The 23,527-nt window shown below is 36.4% G+C and overlaps 1 protein-coding gene across 1 annotated transcript; it reads left to right on the top strand.

Annotated features, from left to right (window-relative positions):
• The first annotated feature begins 9,326 nt into the window (after positions 1–9,326).
• LOC113718082 (F-box protein CPR1-like) lies at positions 9,327–10,462 on the top strand. Its single transcript, XM_027243004.1, has 2 exons — positions 9,327–9,867; positions 10,173–10,462. Exons 1-2 carry the CDS (start codon positions 9,327–9,329, stop codon positions 10,460–10,462), a joined length of 831 nt encoding a protein of 276 aa, XP_027098805.1.
• The last annotated feature ends 13,065 nt before the right edge of the window (positions 10,463–23,527 follow it).

Below are 23,527 nucleotides of genomic sequence, written 5' to 3'. Positions count from 1 at the left end.
TTCAATTACTCATTAATAGATTGGTTATAGTTGCCATACACGCAATAAACAACCAACTTTTCCTTACTTTTTCGATAGCCAAGATATGACCGTTAACTATTTTTCTAACCAAGAAATAACCCTAGGTACGACTGTAGGATTTAATTTCTCGATTGCATTAAGAATTAGAAAAGCCCAACCTTAACCAACAAACATGCTACGAGAATTGTTTAAATTAGATCATATGTTTTCCTGACATGTGACCAATCATGCTAGTCGCCACTAGTATTAACTAATCAAACAATTAAGGATTTAACAGGTTAATTTAGCAGTAGATTATTAGGTTAATTTGAATATCGGACCCTTGACATTCAAATAACAAAACAATCATAAGAAATTAAACCAGAAAATGCACGAATACCAATGAATAAAAGAAATAAATAAAAATAATTCAATTTCACAAATGTTTGGAACTGCGTCTTCAAGTTAACTCTTGACTAGAAAAGAAGATTTAGCTACGTATCCTCAAAGGAAATCCGCAGGACTCCATTGATAACAATTGCGTATGATTTTTCCTCTAAAACTAACAAAAAGGCCAGAAGAAGAGCCAAAGCAAGTGACGGCCGTGTATTGTACTTCAAAGAGTCACCCCCGAAATTGTTGCTGGCCGAACTATTAATCAAACGGTCCGTCCTTTGCTTTTTCTTTTTGTTTCCTTTTCGGTCTCTATTACCAATAACACCGCATGTTTCTTAAATAGGAAAAGGTAACTACTAAGATAATATTCCAAGTTCCCTAATCCACTACTAGAACTAATAATGAAAATTAAAGTCTTCAAAATCTTCCTTCAAAAATTGAGTTCGACTTGGACTTGGAAATAGGCTCTGAACACGCCTCCATCAAATTAACTCTTAGAATGCTGGAAAATTGCTCCTTTTGATCACGTCTCACATAATTCCCTACAATTAGCACAACTAACGAAATATCAGTAGAATCCGACGATTAAAACAATATTTGGCTAAGATAAAAGGGAAAATAATCACAATTTAAATGACAATTTTGCACCTTATCAAGCTTAACTCGTGAGCATTTTCGAGTAGCTCAAATTTGTGCCACTTGAACTTGATCAACGCCAAAGTTGAGTTAAGTAGTTAACCGAGCTATTCGCGAGTTTGAGTTGATTACCTTGGTTAAATTGCAAGCCTAAGATACCCCAAGGAATCCTATAGATATTGGAAGGCATACTTATATGCATAGGGATTCATTTCTATATACTTATTCTTATATTTCGAGGAAAAATATCTAAAGATGTATAGAAACATAATTTAAAACACAAATTCACTTTCATTTACAAAAAGTATAAGCCAATTTAAAGCTTGAGGTCAAATGCCATCTTCCTAGTTCACTGGATTGATCAAAAAAGGAAAGAAATAGCATTCTTCTGCTTTAATCTAATCGAGCAATATGGATTTTAGAATAAATAACATAAACTTGCTAAGGGCTTTAAGACAGCAATATTGCTTCAAAATAATAGCATACCACTGGAAGAGCTTTCCCGTGTTTTGTGCAGTATGATTAAGCAATAGAAGCATGAAACAGAAAGTGTTGGTCAGACTTACGATTAGTGCTGGACTTGGCACAATAGCTAAAATGCCAATTTTCACAAAAATTTTCTCCGTAGTCAAATGTTTGGGATTTAGTTTTTCAGCGATAATTAACATTTTGTTGTGCATGAAAAGGTTTCATTTCAGAATGTTCAATGTTCATTCTGAAGCATCACTGCTTGCAAATTTGGTGTGCTTCAATAATCAGAATCTGGTATAATCAGCTGGTGTTATTCTTTGATATGGTTGTTCCTCTCCTCTTTTTGTAAACTTTCTGAGAGGTTGTGAGCTTGCATCAATAAAGGTGTAAATATTACATTAGTTAAGTAATCTACCATTCTTACATTCGTCCACCATGTTGCAAGTTTTGTAGGTAAAATTTGACAATGATGAGGTGCCTATAGAGACAGGAAATCCAGAAAGAAAGTCAGAATGACAGTTGCTTTCACTAAAAGTAAAAGTTTGCCTATAATTCTCATTTGAGATTCTCCATAGACATTTACACCTTTCACCACTTGGATTACCCAATTTGACACTAATGCTTCCATTGAAGTGTGTCCCATATCAAGACGTGTGTTTTTAAGAAAACGAATCTGTCAATTTTTCCAGGTTTCTTTATAAAAACACACAGAACTCCTGAATGGAAATGGAAACGAATTTGTCCCACATGGAAGAATTGATATGCGTACTAGTGCTTTATAAGCAACTTCCTCAAGGCAGTTTGCCGCCGAGCTTGGTAGCGCAAGCTTGTAATCTGAGCAGGGGCATTAATGTGTTGGAACGTTGGATTGGTCCGGATGGTAGGACTGGTAGGGCTATTCACTGGCTCGCCCATTCCAAGCGACGAGCTGGGTCATGCGGACTTGGCGGAGGCTGAGACCGCTTGGCTCCTAAAGTGGAGGGCACTGCGTGAGGCTGGCTTGACAGAGCAACAAGAACTTCCCGCTCCTTGCAGTGGAAGGATAACGGGCTGGTGCTCCACTAGTCCAATATTACCAGATGGGCATTCCTAATTGAACCAACACTTTTTTTCAAATTTTTGTTTTCCGTGGAACCCTCCTCAAGAATGATTGAAGGCAAGGAGAGAGAGAGAGAGAGAGGAAAAGCTGCTCCATTCTGCAATAAAAAGTTATTTGCAATAGAGGAAGAGAAATGAATCTCCAAAGATATAAGATAGGTCCAAGCAGTGACTTTTCGTATCAACATTACCTTGCAATAAAACGAAAATCTCCAAAAATATGAAGGAACAGTAAGCATTGAGTTTCCCAATTTTCACTCACATTTTCAAGTTACTCATTCTTTAGCTTGAACGAAATGTTAATAAATGCTTCTATATGATATCTTTGTTTACCAAAATGATCACCATTATTGCATTATAGAAAAGACACCGACCATGTAAAAATCAATTCAGTGTGTGCAAAAAAGATTCACTATATCAGGGACAGGCGCAGGAGTTTAGCTTAGGGGGTGAACAATCAAACAATGTATAACAAAAAAAATATATCACAACAAATGATGTATGCTAACTTGAAATCAAAGTCTTACAATTATAGTTTAATATATGATAAATAATAAATAAATGTTTTTTGGAAAATAAAAGACAAAGTCTAAAGCAAAACATGAAAATCAACTCACAGAACAAAATCAGATAAACATTAACTAAATTTAATAAAAACGCATTAATCATATGCAAATTAAAATAAAAGTTCTAAGATACAAATTTCGAATAAGAACAATTGACAAATTAATAATAATCAAAATAAAATTTCTATACCACAAACTTAAGATGAGTGTCTAAATAATTAATGATTATGAATTAAAATGTAAAGGAATTGCAAAGGAAAAAAAAATAGTCTTACCTTCAAACATTGGAGTTTTGGAAACCAGTTGAACGAACTTGGGAAAATCCGATGCTTACTTGATCAGACAACAAAAGTCGTTGGTTTAGAGGTTGGCTTTTGACTAAAACCTAAGTCAATCATGTATACATAAAATTCTAAACATGGCTGAATTTTCTTTTATTTGTCCGTTATTTCCAATTTGTAGTGTTTTCCTTACCTTAACTAAGGTAAGAAAACTAAGAGTTTGTTTATTAGGAGACTTGCATAAATAGATATTAATGTTTTCTTAGGTAATATTTGAAAAGTAAATCTTATATACACTGTCAGTGTTGGATGAATAATAAGTATGCAAAATTTAAATTTCAAATTCAACTTTTGCGCACATATTATGAATTCAATGATAACAGTGTATACACTGTTAGTGTAGGAAAAATTAATCTATGTTTCAAATTAATACTCATAATTAAAAAAGATATCTACAGTAGGGCTTCTTATGGGCCACAAAATTTTGTACACGAGTATCACAGCCCAAAAGGTTCTGTCCCACAGCTAACAATCCACCTCTCCTGAACTCAGCAAGATAGCAGGCGAAGTTAATACAAATTAGAAAACGTAAAAATTTTCATACGAAGATCAGAATTATCTTCAAATGCTCTGGTCTTGCAACATAATCTCTCTTCCCTTTGTGTACGATGATCCCCTTATTTCTTTCCGAAGCTATTGGACATATGTTTATTTTTTGGAAGGCGTTCTGGAATTTTTTCATGATACAATTGGCCCATCAAGAATTTGAAATCTGTCCAAAAAAAAAGGATTTCTTTCCGATGGTGTAGTAGAGAATTAAATTTAGGTTACAATTTGTTTTGTACAATGCGGAGTCTAGACTTATAAACAGTGGGGATCACTACAACAAAAAAGGTAATTAGCTACAAATTTTTTGACGAGGAGCAGACAACTCGACGCTGCTAATGTGCAAATGACGAGGAACAGAGCATATTCTCACCAAATCTTGGAGACAGCATGATTTTTGCTAGCATTATGACTTTCCTCGCTTAACATCCTCGCCAAAAAGGAAGGCGGGAGAAGCTTCCCTCCAAATTCTAGTCATAGTGTCGCAGAGCCTTTTGGGTATTGGCGAGAATTCTTGCAGTTCCATACTGATGTACAACACTTGGTGAGGACAGGTTCTCGCCAATCCTTTAAGAGGTCTCAAAAATTTTTTTAACCATTCCCGGCACAGCACTTGCAAAGGATAGTACCACATGAATTCCAAGCCTTCCATACTTGCAAATGCTACTTTCCCAAATATTTTTCTCAGATCAGAGCCCTCAAAAGTTCAATCTCCACCTCCCCTGCACCTTTCTCCTTTTATCTCTCTTCCCCACTCTATCTATTTTCAATTTCCCGTAGACATGTGGTTCCCCCCTTCCTCTCTAGCATCCAGATCTAAATTTATACAATCATGAACACACTTTAAAGACCCTTTCGATGCAATGGCAGACTTCAAGGAAAATCGATGGTGCGGGTTTTTTAAGCAGATATGTTATTTTCATCTCTGTTTTGTCAATTGCTTTTTTCTTGCATTTTTGGTCAATTTAACAATCGCAAGATAAACTTTTTGAATTTGTAGGCTTCTACTACAATGGATTAGAGTGAATGGCGTCTCAGTTGGAGTAGAGAAAGGGGTCTTACTGGAAGGCAAAATGAAAACAACCTGTCAAAATTTCAGATCAAAGATTTCAGGTAGTCTCCAGCATTTTTTTATACTAGAATTCTTCCCTCCCACAACTTGATTTTTCCCCTGCTTTGTCTTGTTGTTCAATCTCCTCTCTTTAACACTCTCGCTCGCATTCCTCCATTCCTCTCGTTGCCCAGCCCTTTCGTTGTCCTAAACCCTCTGTATCTTACACAATTTTTGAATGCAAAACATTTATTATGACATGTTCTATGTTTCAAGCCTTATTTATTCGATGACTTAACTGAAATTTTGGATGGTTTTCTACTCCGGTTCGTGATTAGGATTGATGGTGTAGTTGGTTTTGCTTGTCTTTGGACTGGTTTGTGGTGTTTCATCATTATATATTGTTTTGTGTTTTAGTGTTGTAGGACCAACATTCGTGAAGCTTTTTTTTCCCCTTCCTTTGGGCTAATTCTGATGCTTTCATTGCACTGCATGTGATTCTCTTTGGAGATAAGTTCTTCTCATCCTGAATGCTTGTGCAAGTTTTAATGCATTTGGTCTTTTTGCTTTTTGATGATTTAACTAAATTTTTTTCTTAATTCTTAACTAAAGATCTAGTAAATAGAATATAGTTTTCTTTTAAGTGAACATACTGGACAAAAATAATAAGGATTGGAAAAAAAGGATCTCATTGGCTATTTGCACCTTAGAAGCCTTGTTGGCCGTAAAATCTAATTCCTTTTCCAAAGTCCATTTCATGCTTGCCTTGTGCTTTTATGTTAAACGGTGCAACATATAGAATTAAACTGAATTTTGGACAGAGCAATTAAGGTTGGAAATGAACAAGATACAAACTTTGTATTTCAAAATGCTCATTCCAAGCTTCTATTGAGTGAATCTTCTAGACAACTCATTGTCTTTTAGTGTATTTGCTGCACTTTATACCTTATAATTATTTAGACTTTTTACCTCAACCTGCATTATGTATACTTGCAAACATATTTGATTACTTTTGAATCTATTTGTACCTTAAGAGTTAAGGCTTCTTAAAGTGTATATGAAAAGGGTTCCGAATGTTATGCTTGCTTACCTACTTCTCAATTTTGATTTGAGCTGCAATGGGTGAATGCATTCACTATTTTTGTGTTAAAGAAAACAGCCTTGGCGTCACCTTACAATTGGTTTCATGTCAATTCTGGTCATAACGATTTCTTCATCTTAAGCACATGCTACCAACTTGTAGTTCAAAATTCAGTTCACATTTTGTACTTGTGTGGTTAATAAAAGTGATCCTTGGCATTTCTTTTTAAGTCCCTCATTTTAAGTTCATTTCTTTTCATGCAACAATATGAGGATCAATGTCTTAGTTGATAAATGTAGGCAAATGCAGGTTTAATTTATCTAATTACCAATGTAAATTTCTGTTTAATACTTTTTTTCCATGGACTCTGTAGGTTGATGGTGGATTGTAGTGAACCTGGCTATGAAGCTCTTACAAGCCACTTTGATTATAGACTTCGCCAGTTAATGCAAACATGGTACTCATTGTATGTCAGCACAGGGTCTATCTTGGCATTTGTTATCCCTGGCAATTTTGGTTGTACATATTAAAGCCTAATTAGGATTTTGATTTGAGTATCTTTGTGCTTTGTACTGTTGATAGTATTGGTTGTAATATAGGCCTTGTTTGGCAGACAAGTTTTTGTAAAGTTTATTTACTACAAGTTTTTTAAAAATTTTAGCTACAGTAATCTCAAAAAACTTTTCAAAGTTTTTAAACTATACACTTCAAAATATTCAAAAAAAAAAAACACACTTCAAAAATTTTTTTAAAAACTTCTACAGTAAGTTATAGTAAAGTTTTAAACAAACATCCAAAAAACTCACTTGCCAAACGGGGCCATATTGTTGCTCATTTTGTATTTGTAATGACAATTTGGTTTGTTATTTCGTATAAAATTTTTGCTATATCTCAGTATTGACAATGATACCTCTTGCTAAAACAATGGTTGGAGAAAAAGTAGCAACCACAGTCACAAAGCTTTTGGCAACTTTCTTGCAAGAAAATCATCTAGCTGCATTTGATGGTCTTTGGTGAGGGTTCGATGGTTTCTAATTAGAGAAGAAACTTTCCTTGCCAAAAGTGTCTTATTGGTTTGGGGGATTGCAATTTTTTCAGAAGATTCCTTGCCAATTCTATATTATTGGTGAGGATGTGCTATCTTTCCTCGCCAAACACCTTGACCAGTCGCAAGGAATTGCTGATTTTTGTGGGGAGTTTTTGACTTAAATGGAGAGAAAAGGTTTCCTTGCTATAGTATTCGAGCCATTAGCAAGGAGGTTCTACCCTTGCTATTGATCTGTTTCATTAGCGAGGAAGGTAGCAACATCCTCGCTAATGACTTTTAGCGACGAGCATCTAGCGAGAAACTTGGCGAGGAAGCATTTTTCTCGCTAAAACTAATTGGCGAGGAAATCAAAACTTTTGGCGGGAACTTTTGTTCCTCGCCAAATCCCTTTTTTGTTGTAGTGATTGTACACATAAAATGATGTCATTATTATAAAAAACTAAATAAAGATTATTTTTATTATGAGTCTTTTTTTTTGTAGTGTAAAGGTATTGAAATCATTTCCTATTCAAGTAGTAATCAATTTTGTGATTTAGTAACTTTGAAATATTTGTACCATAGGAGAGATATCTAAAATAAATTGATTGCTAAGGGAGATAATGTGCCGGAAATGAGAACTTCTCATAATATGGAGGGTAATGTTAAAAAAAGAGAGTATTTTTCAAAACTTTGGTTGGGGGGGGAAGGAGAGAGAGGCATATATAAGTAAAAACTAACATTGTTCAAAAGTTTCAAAACTATTCTCTAAAATTCAAAAGTTGAGGGGAGGGGGGAGGGAGGCAATTGTCCACCCTAAACACCACGTGGCTCTACCACTAGTTTTGTAATTAATCTTTTAATTTTGTGACCTGCGTGTTAATGTTGTTAAAACCCTAAATTTGGGTTCTAATACTTCTTTTGTGGCTGTTTTGTATCTCAAGCCTATTTCATCACGTTTAGAAATGACAATCCTGGAGTATTGATCATCTACTCTGCTTTAGCTTTACTAATTATTAAGAATTTTACTACCACATAGTGAGATGACTACAAGAGTTCTAGCAAATAAAGGCCATATTGTTCATAATTACTATTCATCTCCACTGTGTCTAATTTCTATTAAGTGCATCTATTCTTTTATGCTAGGTTATAACTGCAAAAATTCACTAAATGCCCAATAACTGATTAAAATACGATTTTTATTTATTAAAAAAATACCATTAACTAAAGCTCCTTATAGCATTAGCGTTGTTCTTGTAGTTATCAATTAAAATGACAGGTTATATACATTACTTATTCTTTTTTTTTTAACAACTGTTGTCAAATTACTTCTCGGCACGTACATATATTATATTGACTTTCAACAAATTATCAAAGATAAAACATAATTTTTCAAAAATCCAACTCCTAAAAACAATAGTCTACTTCAGTCAGCAGGGACACATTTAACAAATTATTAGAGTAAGAGCACAATTCTTAAAATTCTTTATACCTGCAATTGGATCTATCCTTTGGCCAATTGTGTTTTTCCTAATCTTGGTTGACATTGTTTGGTTGAAAACATGAAAATTTTTATGGATCGAATTTCATTATCAAACTTAGAGATGAAGGTTGAATTCAGAGACCTAATTGATAAAAAAAATTAATTAAAGAGTAAGAAAAACCATGTTCTTTATGTACTCAACATAGCAAAAATGAGTTAAATAGTTTACAGCTAATGTTAATGATATTCACCGTTGACCTATCTAAGCAATTTTTGGCAGTATAGACTCTTTATTTTGAAAATATCTAACAAAATGATTGAAGAAATTACTTATATAAGAAATCTTAGCACTTCCTATTTCCGTTTCTTTTCCTTCAAGTTGAAGTTCATGTTCTGGAGTTGACTAAGACCAAGTCTTGGCCGCAGAAAACGAAAAATCAATTGGAAACTGTATACATAGAATATGCTATGCTATAGAGTCGCATCTATCAAGGCTTAAATTTTCAATATCAATTTGTTTGAGCAAAATTGAGTAAAGAAACTTCTCCATAATTTTCGTCAAAATTTATTGTCCGGAGTAAATTTCTCCTGCAAGACTACGTCACTCGAGTCCTACTTCCAATAATCACAGCAATGTCAGATTACATTCCAAATCATTTGCTTGCAAATGTACTTTTGAGGTTACCATTTGATTCTCTGCTACAATCTAGGCGCGTTTCAAAATCATGGCGTGCTTTAATTGATAGCTCAGATTTCATCAAAATACATCTCAATAAAGCCAACCAAGAAGCAAATTCCCCCAGTGGGATCAAAATAATTGGCCTAAACCAGAACAACTTTTACACTTTGGTTTTGGATCTTGAAGCTGATAGCTCCAGTATTACCGCAAGTGCCAAACAGCTCAACGGCCCTTCGGATTACTCTGGAAGTGAAGTTTGTTTGAAAGGCTCTTGCAATGGACTTCTTTGTCTGATGTATCCAGACACAGACAAAATTATTTTGTGGAACCCATGGATTCAAAAGTCTTGGGAATTACCCTCTTTCCCAATTGAATATCACACCCGTGGTAGTGCTATTTTTCATCTTGGATTCGGGTATGACCGTGTGGATGATGAGTACAAAGTTTTGAATAGGACTAGTTTTCAGATCTATGTGATAGAGATCAATCGAGTTGGTATGATGTAGTCTACGTTTATAGCTCAAAGCAGAACTCATGGAGAAGGATGAAGCATTTTCCATTTAAACAGTCGAACTACCACTGTTACTGTGCCCCAGATTGTGTCCTTGCTAATGGTGCATTACACTGGTTAATGAGGGAAAGGTGATCGAATGGTCTTATCTGCATCATTTCCTTTGATCTTAGCAGCCAAGAATTTCAGAAAATGCCTTGTCCAATGATTCCATGGCCTCTAGGTTATTTTCGGCATAAATTGAAGGTCTTGAATGGATCCCTTTGTTTAGTATTGTACTATGACGTAGGTGGAGGATTTGGTGCTGATATCTGGGTGATGGAAGATTATGAAGTGGACAAATCTTGGACCAAGTTAACTTCAGTTACAATGCCTGGTTGGACATTTTGGAGCTTGACGCCTCTAGCTTTATCAAAGAACAATAGGCAATTACTTTTGCAGATTGATGGAGTAAAGCTTGTTCTTCATGATCTTGAAACAAAACGTATTAGTGATTTAGCCACTAGAGGTGATGTAAGTTTTGTTCAATCATCATGTACATGTATTGGAAGCCTTGTTACGCCTTTTGGAACAGATTAGATTTTCAGAATGAGTTGTTTCTTTTGCTTTTATGCGTGATGTATTCTCAGTTGAAGTTTTGTTGTTGATGAAAATTGTGGTTTCTAAAACATGAAAGGAGACTAGTTTCTTTGGATGGTATTGTTGTATTTAGGTACCTCTGAGTATGAAGTTCAAAATTCAACAAATCTTGATGTTCCATAGCACTTGCGCTGACAAGATTTGCTAGATTTACTTCCTTACACTTTTCCTGACAAAATTGCATAGGTCTATAATCCTTTTAGTTTGACTGTGATAACAAAAAATGCAGAAAAATAGAAAGGTGAAATTTGTCATAGTGTGTTTGGTCAAGAAAACTAACTACAGCTACAGATCCAGTAGTGTTGAAAACCGCATAGCAATTGTGGCGCATATCAATAATGCAATTGCTGATGAAAACCGAATAATCAGTAAGCATGTCACAAGTTACCTATCTCTTGTTCCGTTTTAATACCTAAAGTTTTAACAAAAATAAATTCGGTCCTAATGTTTGGCGCTAGGTGCAATTTGACACGGAAGCGGTAGGAAGAAATTGTTTCATGAACGATTCCCAAAAATAACAGAGGAGTGATTCACGATAAACTTTTGGAAAGATTTGAAAGAACCTTGTTTCTCAAGAAGCTTGAGAGAAATTTAGTAAAAACCAAGATAACTTGATAAAAGTTGATAAAAATCAAATAACAATAGCCCTAGTATGCCTATATATAGGTAACAAATTCAAATTGAAAAAGGAAACGAATTACAGCTGAAAGTGGAAAAACAAAGCACAAAATGACCCATTAGTGATAATGTCTGGCACCGGTGATGATGCTGGTCTTCAAGCTGAAAATTTTCTGAAGTTCATCAATAGGATGTCCAGTGTCAGTCATGAGGCCAAACTTGGCGTTAGATTTCCTCTTAAGTTTGTCTCGCATCGCTCAGCGATGCCTTTCTTCGTTCAGTTCCTCTTGTCCAAGAAGTCATGTGCAACATGCTCTACATTTGTCTCTTCCATTTAAGAAGACCTCGCCCTCGAGTTCTCTTGGAAATCTATATATAAAGGCGGCTCTGAAAGGGGAATAGAAATAAAGGCCCGAGACATTAAATATACGTGAAATACCCATACAACTTAGCAAATCAACCACATAAGCATTAGGATTGATTCGTTGAAGAATCTTGTAACGTCCATGCTTCATTGGTTGTAGCTTGTGATATTTGCCAACAGAAAACCTCTCCTTATGCAGAAGAACTATCACCTCATTACCTGCTTCAAATGTTTACCTGCAGAAGCTTTGAATTTAGCATTAGTTGCCTCCAATTTCACTTTCGCCTCTACTTGTATAGCTTGCGAATCCTTAACCATATTCCTCGTGGCAATGCTATAACTTGAAACATTTAGATGCTGCACCAAATCCAATGCATGTCTAGGAGGTTGAACATATATAATAGAGAATAGAGACCAACCAATGGAGCCATCAATTACGCTATTAAAAGCAAACTCAGCCTAGGAAAGAGCATGATCCCACTATTTAGGTCGCTCTCCACATATGCAATGCACCAAATTCCTTAAAAGATCAATTGGCAACTTCTTTTTGACCATCTATTTTAGGCTGAACAGTGCTGCTAAAGTTCAACGATATGCCAAACATCTTTCACATGGTTAGAAATGGCCGGGGAACTTGGTATCATAGTCAGAATGTAATGGATTTAGGCAGTCCAAACAAGTGAACAACTTAATAAAAGAACAAACAAGCAATGTGTGAAGCATCCAAAGTCTTACTGTATGGAATGAAGTGTACCATCTTTGAAAACCTGTCCACCACCACAAATACCGAATCCATTTCTCTTTGAGTCTAAACAATCCAAGCACAAAATCATTGAACAAATCTTCCCATATGCCTTCAGGAACCGGTAAATGTGTATATAACCAAGTATTTTGTGATTGACCTTTTGCTACCTAACAAGTATAGCATTTACGAACAAACCCACATACATCCCTCTTTAATTGAGACCAATATAATATGCTTCAAGACTAGAGATAGTCTTGTCAACACCTAAAAGTCCACTAAGACCTCTATCATGCAAACACGAATTAACTTTTTATGCAAAGAAACAGGGAATGCAAAGACGATTACCTTTAAAGAGATAACCGTCAAAGATATGAAAGTCATCCTGTGTTGCTTTGGTCTGACATGCAAGCTACACCTCCTTGAAGTCATCATCATTAACGTAGAGTTCCTAGAGAACTTCAAACCCGATGACCTTATGGCTCATGGTCACCATCAAGGTCGCTCGTCTACTCAAAGCATCCGCCATCTTATTTTGTTACCCAATCTTGTGCTTCAAAATAAAAGAAAATCATTGAAGATATGCTACCTAATAAATATGTATCTTGCTAATTTGCTTCTAATTGTTGATGTACTTCAAGGCTTGGTGATCAGCATATAAAACAAACTAATTCAAGATCAAGTAATGCTTCCAATGCCTCAAAAACTTTTGACGAACTTCACTTAACTTCTTACTAAAGAAATCCACTAGCCTCCTTTCTTGAGACAAAATAGCTCCAATCCCAACATTGCGTGCATCACACTTGACGGGAATTTTTTATCAATGTAAGATTAAATCTGATTTTATACCCGTTGACTGCAAGTATACAGGCCGAAATCGTAATGTAGGGTATGTATCGGGTTGATCCCACGAGAAACAAATTAAACAAGTACTAGGCCCTTATTTTTCTCTATTATTTAGACTTACAGTAAATCTGAGCAAGAAAATTATAATGCTATTGTCTACAAATCTGGTTTAATCAATGTTAAATGCAAATGGAGAAATTTCACTAAAGATTGAATTTAGGGATGTAGATTCCACTTATGGCATAAACAACACAAATAAATGGATTTACCTCTTATTATTATTCTTGTTTAACTAGGGATTCATTTCTAATATTAGCAAACTTCATTCTCATGATAAAATGGCTTAGAGTAGTCCAGTTTTCCCTATTGTCATGGTGAAATACTACTACTACTCTGTTTTCTTTCATGAAATGCTAAGTAATCCACTTAAGTGCATCTCTATTTTCATGAACATACAACTTAAGCTCTACTCATGTGTTTCCATTGTTACTATCAATTCTCATTGAACAATAACAACTATAAACATGCTATTGGTGATCAAGCAATAACAAGTAATTACTACATGCACAAATAGACGAGTTAATACAAGATATAACAAGTGTAAATCACCTTCAATTTATCTCATTTAGCCATAAGTTTTATCTACTCCCTAGATTAAGAAGTTTAGCTACTCATGAATGATTTAACAATCAAACTCACAAGTTTATTAATGCAAAACATCATAAAGTACAAGTACAAGAAAGATAAAAGAAAGCTTAGCCAATTGATGGTGAAGCCCTCCAATTTCTGCTATGCTCTTGTACAAGATGATTACAAGTGAAAACTCCAAATGCTTCTCAAAGAACTCCTAACTAGAGAGAAACTAGTTACTAGAAGAAAAACTAGCTACATAAGGTGATGCCTGACTTTTCCTTGTGTCTCTACATAAAAGGTGGTAGAAAGACACCTTTTTTCTCCTTCATGATTCCAACAACTCAGATTTTTTAAAGAAAGTCAAAAGCAATGTTGTTTGACTTGTCAATAACTCATTTTGTCTTCCCTTTTGTTGCAGAAGCATGTGCCACCGAATTCACTCACTCAAGATAACTGGAAAGTTGTGTGAAAAGTGAGAAAAAACGGTTGTGCCACTTACAGAAGAGAGAGGCAGATCCGAGCCTCGGATCCGAGGGGTGCAGAACGATCTGAACTCGGATCAAGGCTGATCCGAGGCCCTTCTCTAATGATCCGAGCTCGGATCATTTGGCCTCGGATGCATTGCTCCAGAAGTACAGACGAGGGTTCGGATCGCCCTTGATTCACACGGATCCGAGCTCGGATCCGTGCTGGTCTTTTTCCAGTTTTTCACTTCTTTTCCTTTTTCTTCATTTTTGCTCCTAATTTCTTGTGTACTTTGTGACGCCCCGAAAAAAAAAATGAGTTTGAGAACCCGGAAATTTTCTAATTTTCTAGGGTTTATTTTTTAAACGCCCGCCTTTTCTACATTTTCTTTATTAGAAAAAATTTCCCAGATAAAGTTTATGAGCAAAGATAGTTTTAAAATGATTTTTTAGTATCGGTTAGTTTTTGAGAAATTAAGAGCGTATTTTGAACATGGGACCCGCAAGTGCGGTAAATGCATTATATTTTTGACAACTTGTTGGAATTTTGTATTAAGTGATATTATTTTACAATGTGTTAAGATATTTGTATTGGAGAGACAAAAAGATAAGTTTTAAACCTAAAGGTGACAAGTGTCACTTTCTTACTCAAGGGTGGACTTTGACCATTTTACTACCTTTACTAATTGATTAAAAACTTGACCCAAAATTCATCTTCTTCATAAGCTCCTTGGCCGAACCTCTTGGAGACAAAAAGAGAGAAAAGCTTCCAATTTCTTCCTTCTATTTCTTGCCCAATCTCACAAACCAACCGTTAAAACCGTGATTTGCTCCATAAAAACCTTTCTTTTGGTGGTATTAAGGTGTGTGGTGAAGTGGTTTGAGAAGCAAAGGTGCTAAGTTGGGTCTTTCCTTGGGTTTGCATGGTAAGTGACTAAGGAACCTTTCCTTTGATCTTGATAATGTTCAATTAGTGATTGGTGGTGGTTGAATAAGTGATTTTATGGATGATTTCATGATTTTGGTTGAAATTAGTGAAGTTTTATATTTAATTAGGATTTTCTGTTCTCATATGATTGTTATTATGTGGTTATGTATGATGATTGGAAATGATAGTTGAGGAAGCTAGGAGGTGGAAAAAGTGATTAATTGCAAGAAAATTCTGTTTTGGAAGAAATCTGGAAAATTAGGGTTCTTGGTTCTTCATTCTGTCCGAAATTTTTGGTCCTAGATAGAGGCCGAATTGGCCTTGGCTCAAAACATGAAAGTTGTAGGTATTGATGTTTTAAGGGTGCCTGTAAAATTTCAGGTCAATTGGAGTAGTGTAGAATGAGATAAGCCGAAATTACTATTGCTGTTCTGGGTTCATCAGGATGTTAGAACTGCGTCTGAAATGGGTTGTTTTGACTGGAATTGTTTTGGATTTGGGTGTTGAGGTCTTCTGATGAAATGTAGATTGATGTCCTAGCTACCATATACCTTTGGAATTTCTGCATTTGGACCTGTTTAGACTGAGTTGTACTGATTACAGCATAGTGTAATTTGTAAACCTGCAATTACGGTTCTGGTTTGTTATTTGGCATATTTGACTTAGTTGTGCTGGGATTTGGACTGAGTGACCTTCTACATTGTTGTAGCTCTGGTTCTTAGCTTCGAAACGGTGGGTCTTGGACCTCCATCCGATACTCGTAGTACCTTTGGTGCCATTACCGCAAAAGGACGTCAAAACTGTTTTTCTGGTTTTGAGTTTAACTTTCATTTCCGGACTTTTCCCTAGCTTGACTTGTACTAGTACTACTTGGAGCTTGCTGAATGGCTATTGGATGAACTTGTTGTTGTGTGTGTACCTTTGGGTTGGAATGAGGAAATAATGAAGCCATGATGGCTGGAAAAGTTAACAAATTCAGGGGAAGTGCTGTCCGAACTTTGAAGGAACTTGTTTGCATTGAGTTTGTGATCTAAGACTTGGATTTGAGCAAGGCAATGTTATATGATGGATGATTTCTGAGCCATGGAGGTGAGTGACCCTAAACTATTTCCAAAGTACTTGTGAAATGTTTCTTACATTATTTACTTTTGAACTGTTTCCAAAGCTACTTTTGAACTGTTTTCTTGCATATCATGCGTGCTTATATGAAAGTGTTCCTTGTTTGATATATTTCCTTGACTTCATGACTTGTATTATTGATTAATAACGTGTTACGTGCTTTGAATGATTTCCAAAACGAGCTTTCTAGGCGAGTGTGTACTTTATCGCACTCAACCTAAATAAATGTGAAATTTTCATGATTAATGATTAAATGCTACTTGCGCATGAATGTAAGCCTTTTGGGCTGAACTGGCCATTGCCCCTTGTTACCGGTCGTCTCGAGCCAGAAGCGGACTCGGTCGGGCGATTAGGGACCTGGGTGAACGTTTGGTATACTCGAGTATTACCTTTGTAGGTTGGTGGAGGTTGGTGGAAAATGATGCAATTTCAAATGAAAAAAAAGGAAATGACAGGAGAACGAACGTATCTTTTCATGAATGTTACTATCGCTTTCTATTGTACATGTTTCTTGAATTATTGATACTCCATATTTAATGTTTTGTAAATGTATCATTTGATTTATGACATCATTGAAAAGAAATATTGTTAAACCGATTTGATTACTGATTTTCTGGTTACTCGCTGAGTTTCTAGCTCACCCCAAAAATATTTTATTCCCCTCCACAGGGCTCAAGGCGAAGGAAGGGCTTGTAGTACTTGTGCACGTGATTGGATGGCCTATGTTTTGTACAATTTGGATTTGGAAATCATTTTATGTATAGTTGAGAATTGTTTCCGCTTCGCTTATGACATGTAATTATTGAAGAATTTGATGTATATTGGAGATTTATATTGTAATATTTGAGGTTTATTCTTGTAATTCATTTGAGGACTGTAGTGAACGACTGAGTCCCGGCGAGAGCGGGGCAAGCGGCCCGCCGAACCCTCTGGTTCGCCTTAGGGGGAGGTGGGGCCGTCACATACTTTATCCTCTGGACGATCCTTACATTTCTTTCATCTCGTGCATGAATTTCATACATCAATATCCTTCACAATTTCACAAAATTAACGCATTAATTCACTCATTTATCAAGTTTTGAACACTTAAACAATATTTAAGCAATTATCACCAAAAGAGTTCAAATATGGCTTTAATCTTCTCAAAACATACCAAAAGTTCATGCCAAACTTGTACAAAATGTACGTTAAATATTCACTTATCAAATTCCCCGACACTTGAATCATTGCTTGTCCTCAAGCAATTTCACAGATAACTTACCACAATGATTCAAGAGATAAAACAATCTATATACTTTTGTCAAATTTAATTCCTCAAAGCCTAGAAACCAATTATTGTGTCATTTCTCAGTTTACACTAAATACTCATAATATTCAATTAAAGAAAAATAATTATGCCTTAATTTCAATAAATTCAACTCAATCTCTCATTCTATCCTAATTCCACAAATAAGTAAATTACATAGTCAATTCTATGGCATTCCTCATCCCATGACCATTAAAACTTAACAGTTGAGAGGGATTTATTCACACTTCATTTTACTTAAATAGTGAAAATACCTTTTTACGCGAAAATCAACACTTTTAGGTGAAGATTTTCGGTTACTCAACATTTCACTTATTCAAATTGCTAAGCATACTCTTAATTCCAATACCTTTTTACGCGAATGTCGACATTTGTAAATGCCAACCCTCGGTTACTCAGTATGTGAATCATTGGAGTAGAAAAATAATATCAATATATATATATATATTTATTTTCCCTCTAAACATAATTAAAGGAAGAATCTGGCCTTATTTTGACTATATCAATCACTTACTTATAAAATTAAGTAAAAATGAGAAATATCATTAAACATACAAAATTCTAAGCATAATTTTTCTTATTTAACCGAATATACTTTCTAAAATGTAAAAATCCTAATTGCATAATAATTCATTCCAAGCAAAATGAGGACTAAACCTTCCCAAAATACATATAACATTTTATCCAATGGAAGAATTAGATACTTAAAATTGAACATTTTGGCCATTATTTGAAAGAATTGCAATGAAATATTGAAAAATATTTTAGAAAAATTTTGACAAAGTTTCCCCATATAAATGGACAAAACTCCCTACCAAAAGCCTCAAGTTCAAGAAAATTATCCTTATAACAATATTTTCAAATATGATTCCAACATTTCTAGGCCAGAAACAACTAAAATCATGCATTTCAAAACACAATCACCCATAAGATACAGTAATCCCTCCCCCACAGTTAAAGTTGACAATGTCCTCATTGTGAGGAAAATAAAAGAAACTAATACTCCCTTTAAAAGAAGTGCTGATGTAACTCAAAGTCATTAATCCTCCCGAACATCGAAATTCTATCCAAAATGAAACAAAAGGGTACGAAAAACCATAAGTAGCACAAGATATTCCAAAGGAAAACTACAATGTTTAAGATAAAAGGGTACAAAATAAAAGAAAAGTAAAGAAACAAAAGATCCAATCAACTAAGGATCTTCATGGCTGATCGGAACGAGGGTCTACTGCCTCCTCAGTTCCATGGGGCCCCTCATCATGGTGAGGCGTCGGAGTGGGTGATCGGCGAATGTGAAAATGATCCTCGATCGCATGAAGACGGCGATCATGCCTGTCGAGTTGTACTGTCATCATCCGCTCCGTCTGGTCAATGCGCTCCATTACCCTCGTCTCCATGCAACAGATGGCATTAAGAACTTCTTGCCACTTGGAGCGCGGCGGAGGAGGTGGTCGCGGAATGGGAGGAGGAAGAGTCTGCTGCGCCTCTGTTTCTTGAACTACTGGTTCCTGCTGACTGTGAGGTGGAGGCTGAGCAGAAGTTGAAGCTTCTCCAGTGTCTCAAACCAGAGCAGCTCCAAAATCAGTAGGGATACCCAAGGACTTGAGTATTGAGGCATTGACCTCCTCGGTAGCCCTAGTGACAATGGCTCGCTCGGTTCCAAGAGGAACCTTGAGCTTGTCAAAGAAGGGAGAGCAGGCGAGAGAACCCAAAATAGGTTTCACCAGTTCTCATGCGAGCTGTGGTCCACATGTAACTGATGATAGTGGGCAGAGGTATTCCAGTCAGTTGCCGACCTACTCCGTTCATCATCTTGTCCATGAAGTAGAGGTCACTATTGCGGAGCTCTCGTTTTCCACTTCTTTTCGGTACCATATTGAAAGCAAAAAGATAGAAAATAAGATGGTACCGAGGCTCAAAGGAATCCGCGTATACTATGAGATTCTTAGAACTTCCTCGCTCACGGTATTGACCCTTAAGACGTGACACGGCTTCTCCCACTTGCCATGGATCACATGCCTTGAATTCCTTGGTCAATTTCACATCTTCTCCGTCGTCCTTGAGTTTGACGAATTTGGCGACTGTATCCCAATTGAGAGCCACTCTCTTACCTCGAACCCAGGAAACGATAAGCTTGCCACTGTGACTTTGTTTGTTTTCTACATTGGCGTAGAACTCCCGGATTAGATTGGGATAGTAATGCTTGGGCAACTGTAGCATATCCTCCCATCTGAGTCGCTTGAATGCCGTGGAGATCTTATAGTGGTCATCCACCTCCGGTGCCAAATGTTTTTCAATAATGATCTCCTTGTCTAAACCGGCCTCGTATCACTGTTGATTCTCGAGTGATGTGAATCGCGTGGTATTATAGTCTGGAAGCGGCTCTTCGCGGCTAGTAGACGCGGTCTTCCAACGAGAACGAGGTGGGTGTCTCGTACCACTTTTTGAGTGTGTGAAAATAGTGTGTATGTGAACGTGTGTGAAGATGAAAATAAAAGGCCGTGGGATTGTGAAATGCGACGGTTTGGCCAAACAAAGTTCAAAAAGGGTTTTTGAATGGAAAATGGAGTCGCCACTTGGTATAGAGTTAGGGTGTATCGAGTCACCCAAAAAGTGATTTTTTGAAAAGAAAAGTAAACAAACCCTTTTTGAAGAATTTTTAGGTCTACGTAATCAAAGCAAGGGATCGGGGGTCACATTTGATAAGAGAGAAGGCAAAGGCAAAGCCTAAGGCACTCCCTTACCCTAGCCAAAGCTAGTTGCGTGACTTAACCCTTTTTTTTCCTAATTCTTCTACCCAAAATATGTGTCGCATGTTGGATGTGACTACTGGATATGAAAAAAGAAAAATGCAATCATAAATCTAAAATATCTCTTATGAGGCTTTTTGGTCCCAATCGCATGAATTGTGATGGCCAGTAAGGAAAGCCCTCATAGAGGTCACGAATAATGCAAATGAAGACCCAAATATAAGTGCAAGTATGCCAATGTAAGAAAAGTGCAATGTGTGCAGATGTAAGAAAGGTGCAATGTGTGCAAATGTAAGAAAAGTGCATGTGTGCCAATTGAAAAAATGAAGGTGTTTGTGTGTAGGTGGATGAAAATATGGTATAATAGTAATAGATGCATATAAGTGCAATTGGGTGCAATTTGTGAGGTAGAAAATAAATAAGTGATAGGGAAAGAAGAGAAAGTGTGTGAACATGGCATGTGGAGTGAGAAAAATATAAGTAGTGAGAAAATGTAGATAAAAATGGAAAAATGATATGGTAAAATAGAGGTGCATGAACCTAGAGGAGTGCATCAAGTCGGGTGCGGGAATGACTCCTAACTTTGTGATTTTAATTTTCCCTTTGATTAGAAGGAAGAATTAGCGTGCTAAGGCTATTTTGTAGCCACACTCGTTCGTTTCCCTTACCTAAAGGGAACTCTCAAGTAAATGTACCCTATAACTAGCATGAGGATGTAAAAAACCTAAAATGAAAGGGAAAGGGTTGGAGGGGCATGCCAAATGCTAGACAAAAACTAAGAAAAATGTATGAAATGTAGTGAGACATGCAAGTGTGTACTAACGAGAGGGGATGGCCTATTGGGTCTAGCATTGGACTAGCCCTTTTCTAAAATTCTCTCACAAGCATTGGACTTGCGAGAGCTCGAGAGGAAAAACCATGACCAGCGTTGGACTAGCCACGGTGACGCATTCATCATACACACATTCTTCTATGACTATAGAAAGCAAGTAGACATGCCAATCACCCATAAGCACGTAGCACATAACACTTAGCATGTTCGACTAGATGCCAAAACCTAAGAAAGCGATTAAACACATAGCACCTAAGCATGCAAAACACATAAGGCAATTAAGGCCCTAAATATTATATTTTTAGGGGGAAAGCCTACTACAATCTAAAAGGGGAAATAAGAAGGAATAAAACAATTAAATCCCTAACTATTACAATTTTGGCATTCGAGTGCCTCCCAAAATGATAAAATTGAACTAAAAATTAAAGCGAAAACTAAGCAACTAAAGAAATAAATAAGGTAACACGAAATAAACACTTAAAGTCATGTCATTGCACACATAAAACACATATATGCACGTAGGGTCAAATAAAGTCAAAAAATAAAAGATAAGGAGTACCTCCCTTGAGTTGGAGCTCTAATGGGGTGAAATGACTTATTTACCCTCCAAAAATAAAGAAAAGGTCAAGGCACCAATTTAATTTGAAACAATTAAAGAAACTATGCAAAACATGAGCTCACTTGGTCATAAAGCTCTTAAAATCACGCATTAAGTGCAATTCAAATAAAGCATGGCAATTACTTGAAACAAACAAGCATCAACAAATGCAAAATTAAGATTGCCAAGGACCAAATTGAGAACATTATTCAATTGGTTGGGTCATAATGAAATGAAGGGAAAAGCCAGGGGTCAAGGTGCAATTTTTCAGAAATTATCCATGCATGCAACGAAGCTTTCCTTGTTTCGGCTGGTTTCTTTCATCTGCAATACGCTGGGTTTCTCAAATACGATCTCCCACCCATCCCAACACGACTAACATCTCAGACAACCAATGCTTGGACTAAACAACAAGATAACCAAAATTTCTTTTCACCTCTCAACATGAAACTCTTATGTTTAAGCATCAGAAATTCAGACGAACAGATCAAGCAAGCACCGCATAACAGTATTTTCTTTGGCAACAATGCGTCTGTAATTTTCTGATGCAAACCGAAATATGAACATGCGAAGTAATGGGCATGAATGCTTATTGATTTATCCACCACCTCAATGTTACAGCTCCTTACCCGTGTTGTTAATCATCACCCAAATGCAATGATCTATCTTCCAGAAATTCTAATAAGGAAATAGGACATAAATATGCAGCAAAGCAACATGAACATTTGCAACAACTTCATTCACTTCCCTCTGGTTTTGCGAGTAAAAGTAAGCTAATGGCTTTTGTTCAGGAGTTCCCAATGAGAAAATTCAAAACAGTCAAGAGGGAGAGTTAGAACTAGAGCATGATAGAATGCAAAATAGAGAACAGGGGAACTGAGATGCTTCAACCCCCTCAGAAGATCTGGCTTGAAGAAAAATTTCTTTTGCAAAGAAAGGCACCCATTACACTACGCTAAACCCAAAGCAAGAGACAAGACAAATGCAACCCAGAAATAGCAAACAAGTCCCAAAAGTTAATCAAACCAAAGACTCCAGCAACCCAAGAGAAAAAGAAATCTGTTCGCACGGCTGCAGAGAGCTTCGACCCTTCCTCAACAAAATTTTATGCACAAATCTAAGCCAAACTCAAACTGAACCCGAGCGACAGAATCATCAATCATTCCTCCTACTTTTCAAATGTAAAAGCCTTGGATTTAAGCATAAAAATTTGGAGACAAACATGCAAACTTTCGGTGAGAATTTTTCTGCATTTTCTGGGTTTTTCATCAAATGTATAACGGTGCAAACCAAATCCCAGTCAAAACTCGTAATTTGCTTCATCTAACACTAAAACCCGACATCCAAACGAACAACAAGGACAGGAAGAGCAGCGACCAACAAAACATTAGAACAAAAAAAAAAGAAAAGAAACATAGTCTGTCATGACTCTTTTGCTGTATTTTCCCTTTTGCACACAAAGAACGCATAGGACGGACTCTTTTGGTTCAAGATTGCTACTTTAGGGCAGTCAATCAAGCAAATAACAAGCAGGAGAAAATTCACTGATGCATGAACAGGGAAGGCCAAAGAAAGGCTACCTTTACTCCTTCGGATTGCAAAACAGCGCCTGAATGGCGGCGCGATAAGCTTCAGCGAGGGCCAAATGAAACTGGAAAAATGTTTCACCTTTTTCTGCGGCTGCCTTCCAAATTCTGCGACATCTCCCTTGCTTTTTCTTTTTCTGGTTTTTTCTCTGCTCAGCCGCAACTCTCCCTTTCTATCTCAAAACCTCGCCGTCATCCCCCCCAGCCGTCATGGCTTTT

Source organism: Coffea arabica, chromosome 11e (assembly GCF_036785885.1).
Source record: "Coffea arabica cultivar ET-39 chromosome 11e, Coffea Arabica ET-39 HiFi, whole genome shotgun sequence".
NCBI lineage: Eukaryota > Viridiplantae > Streptophyta > Magnoliopsida > Gentianales > Rubiaceae > Coffea > Coffea arabica.
Note: the sequence above shows the minus strand (reverse complement) of the source record. Positions and strands in the feature narration are given on the sequence as shown.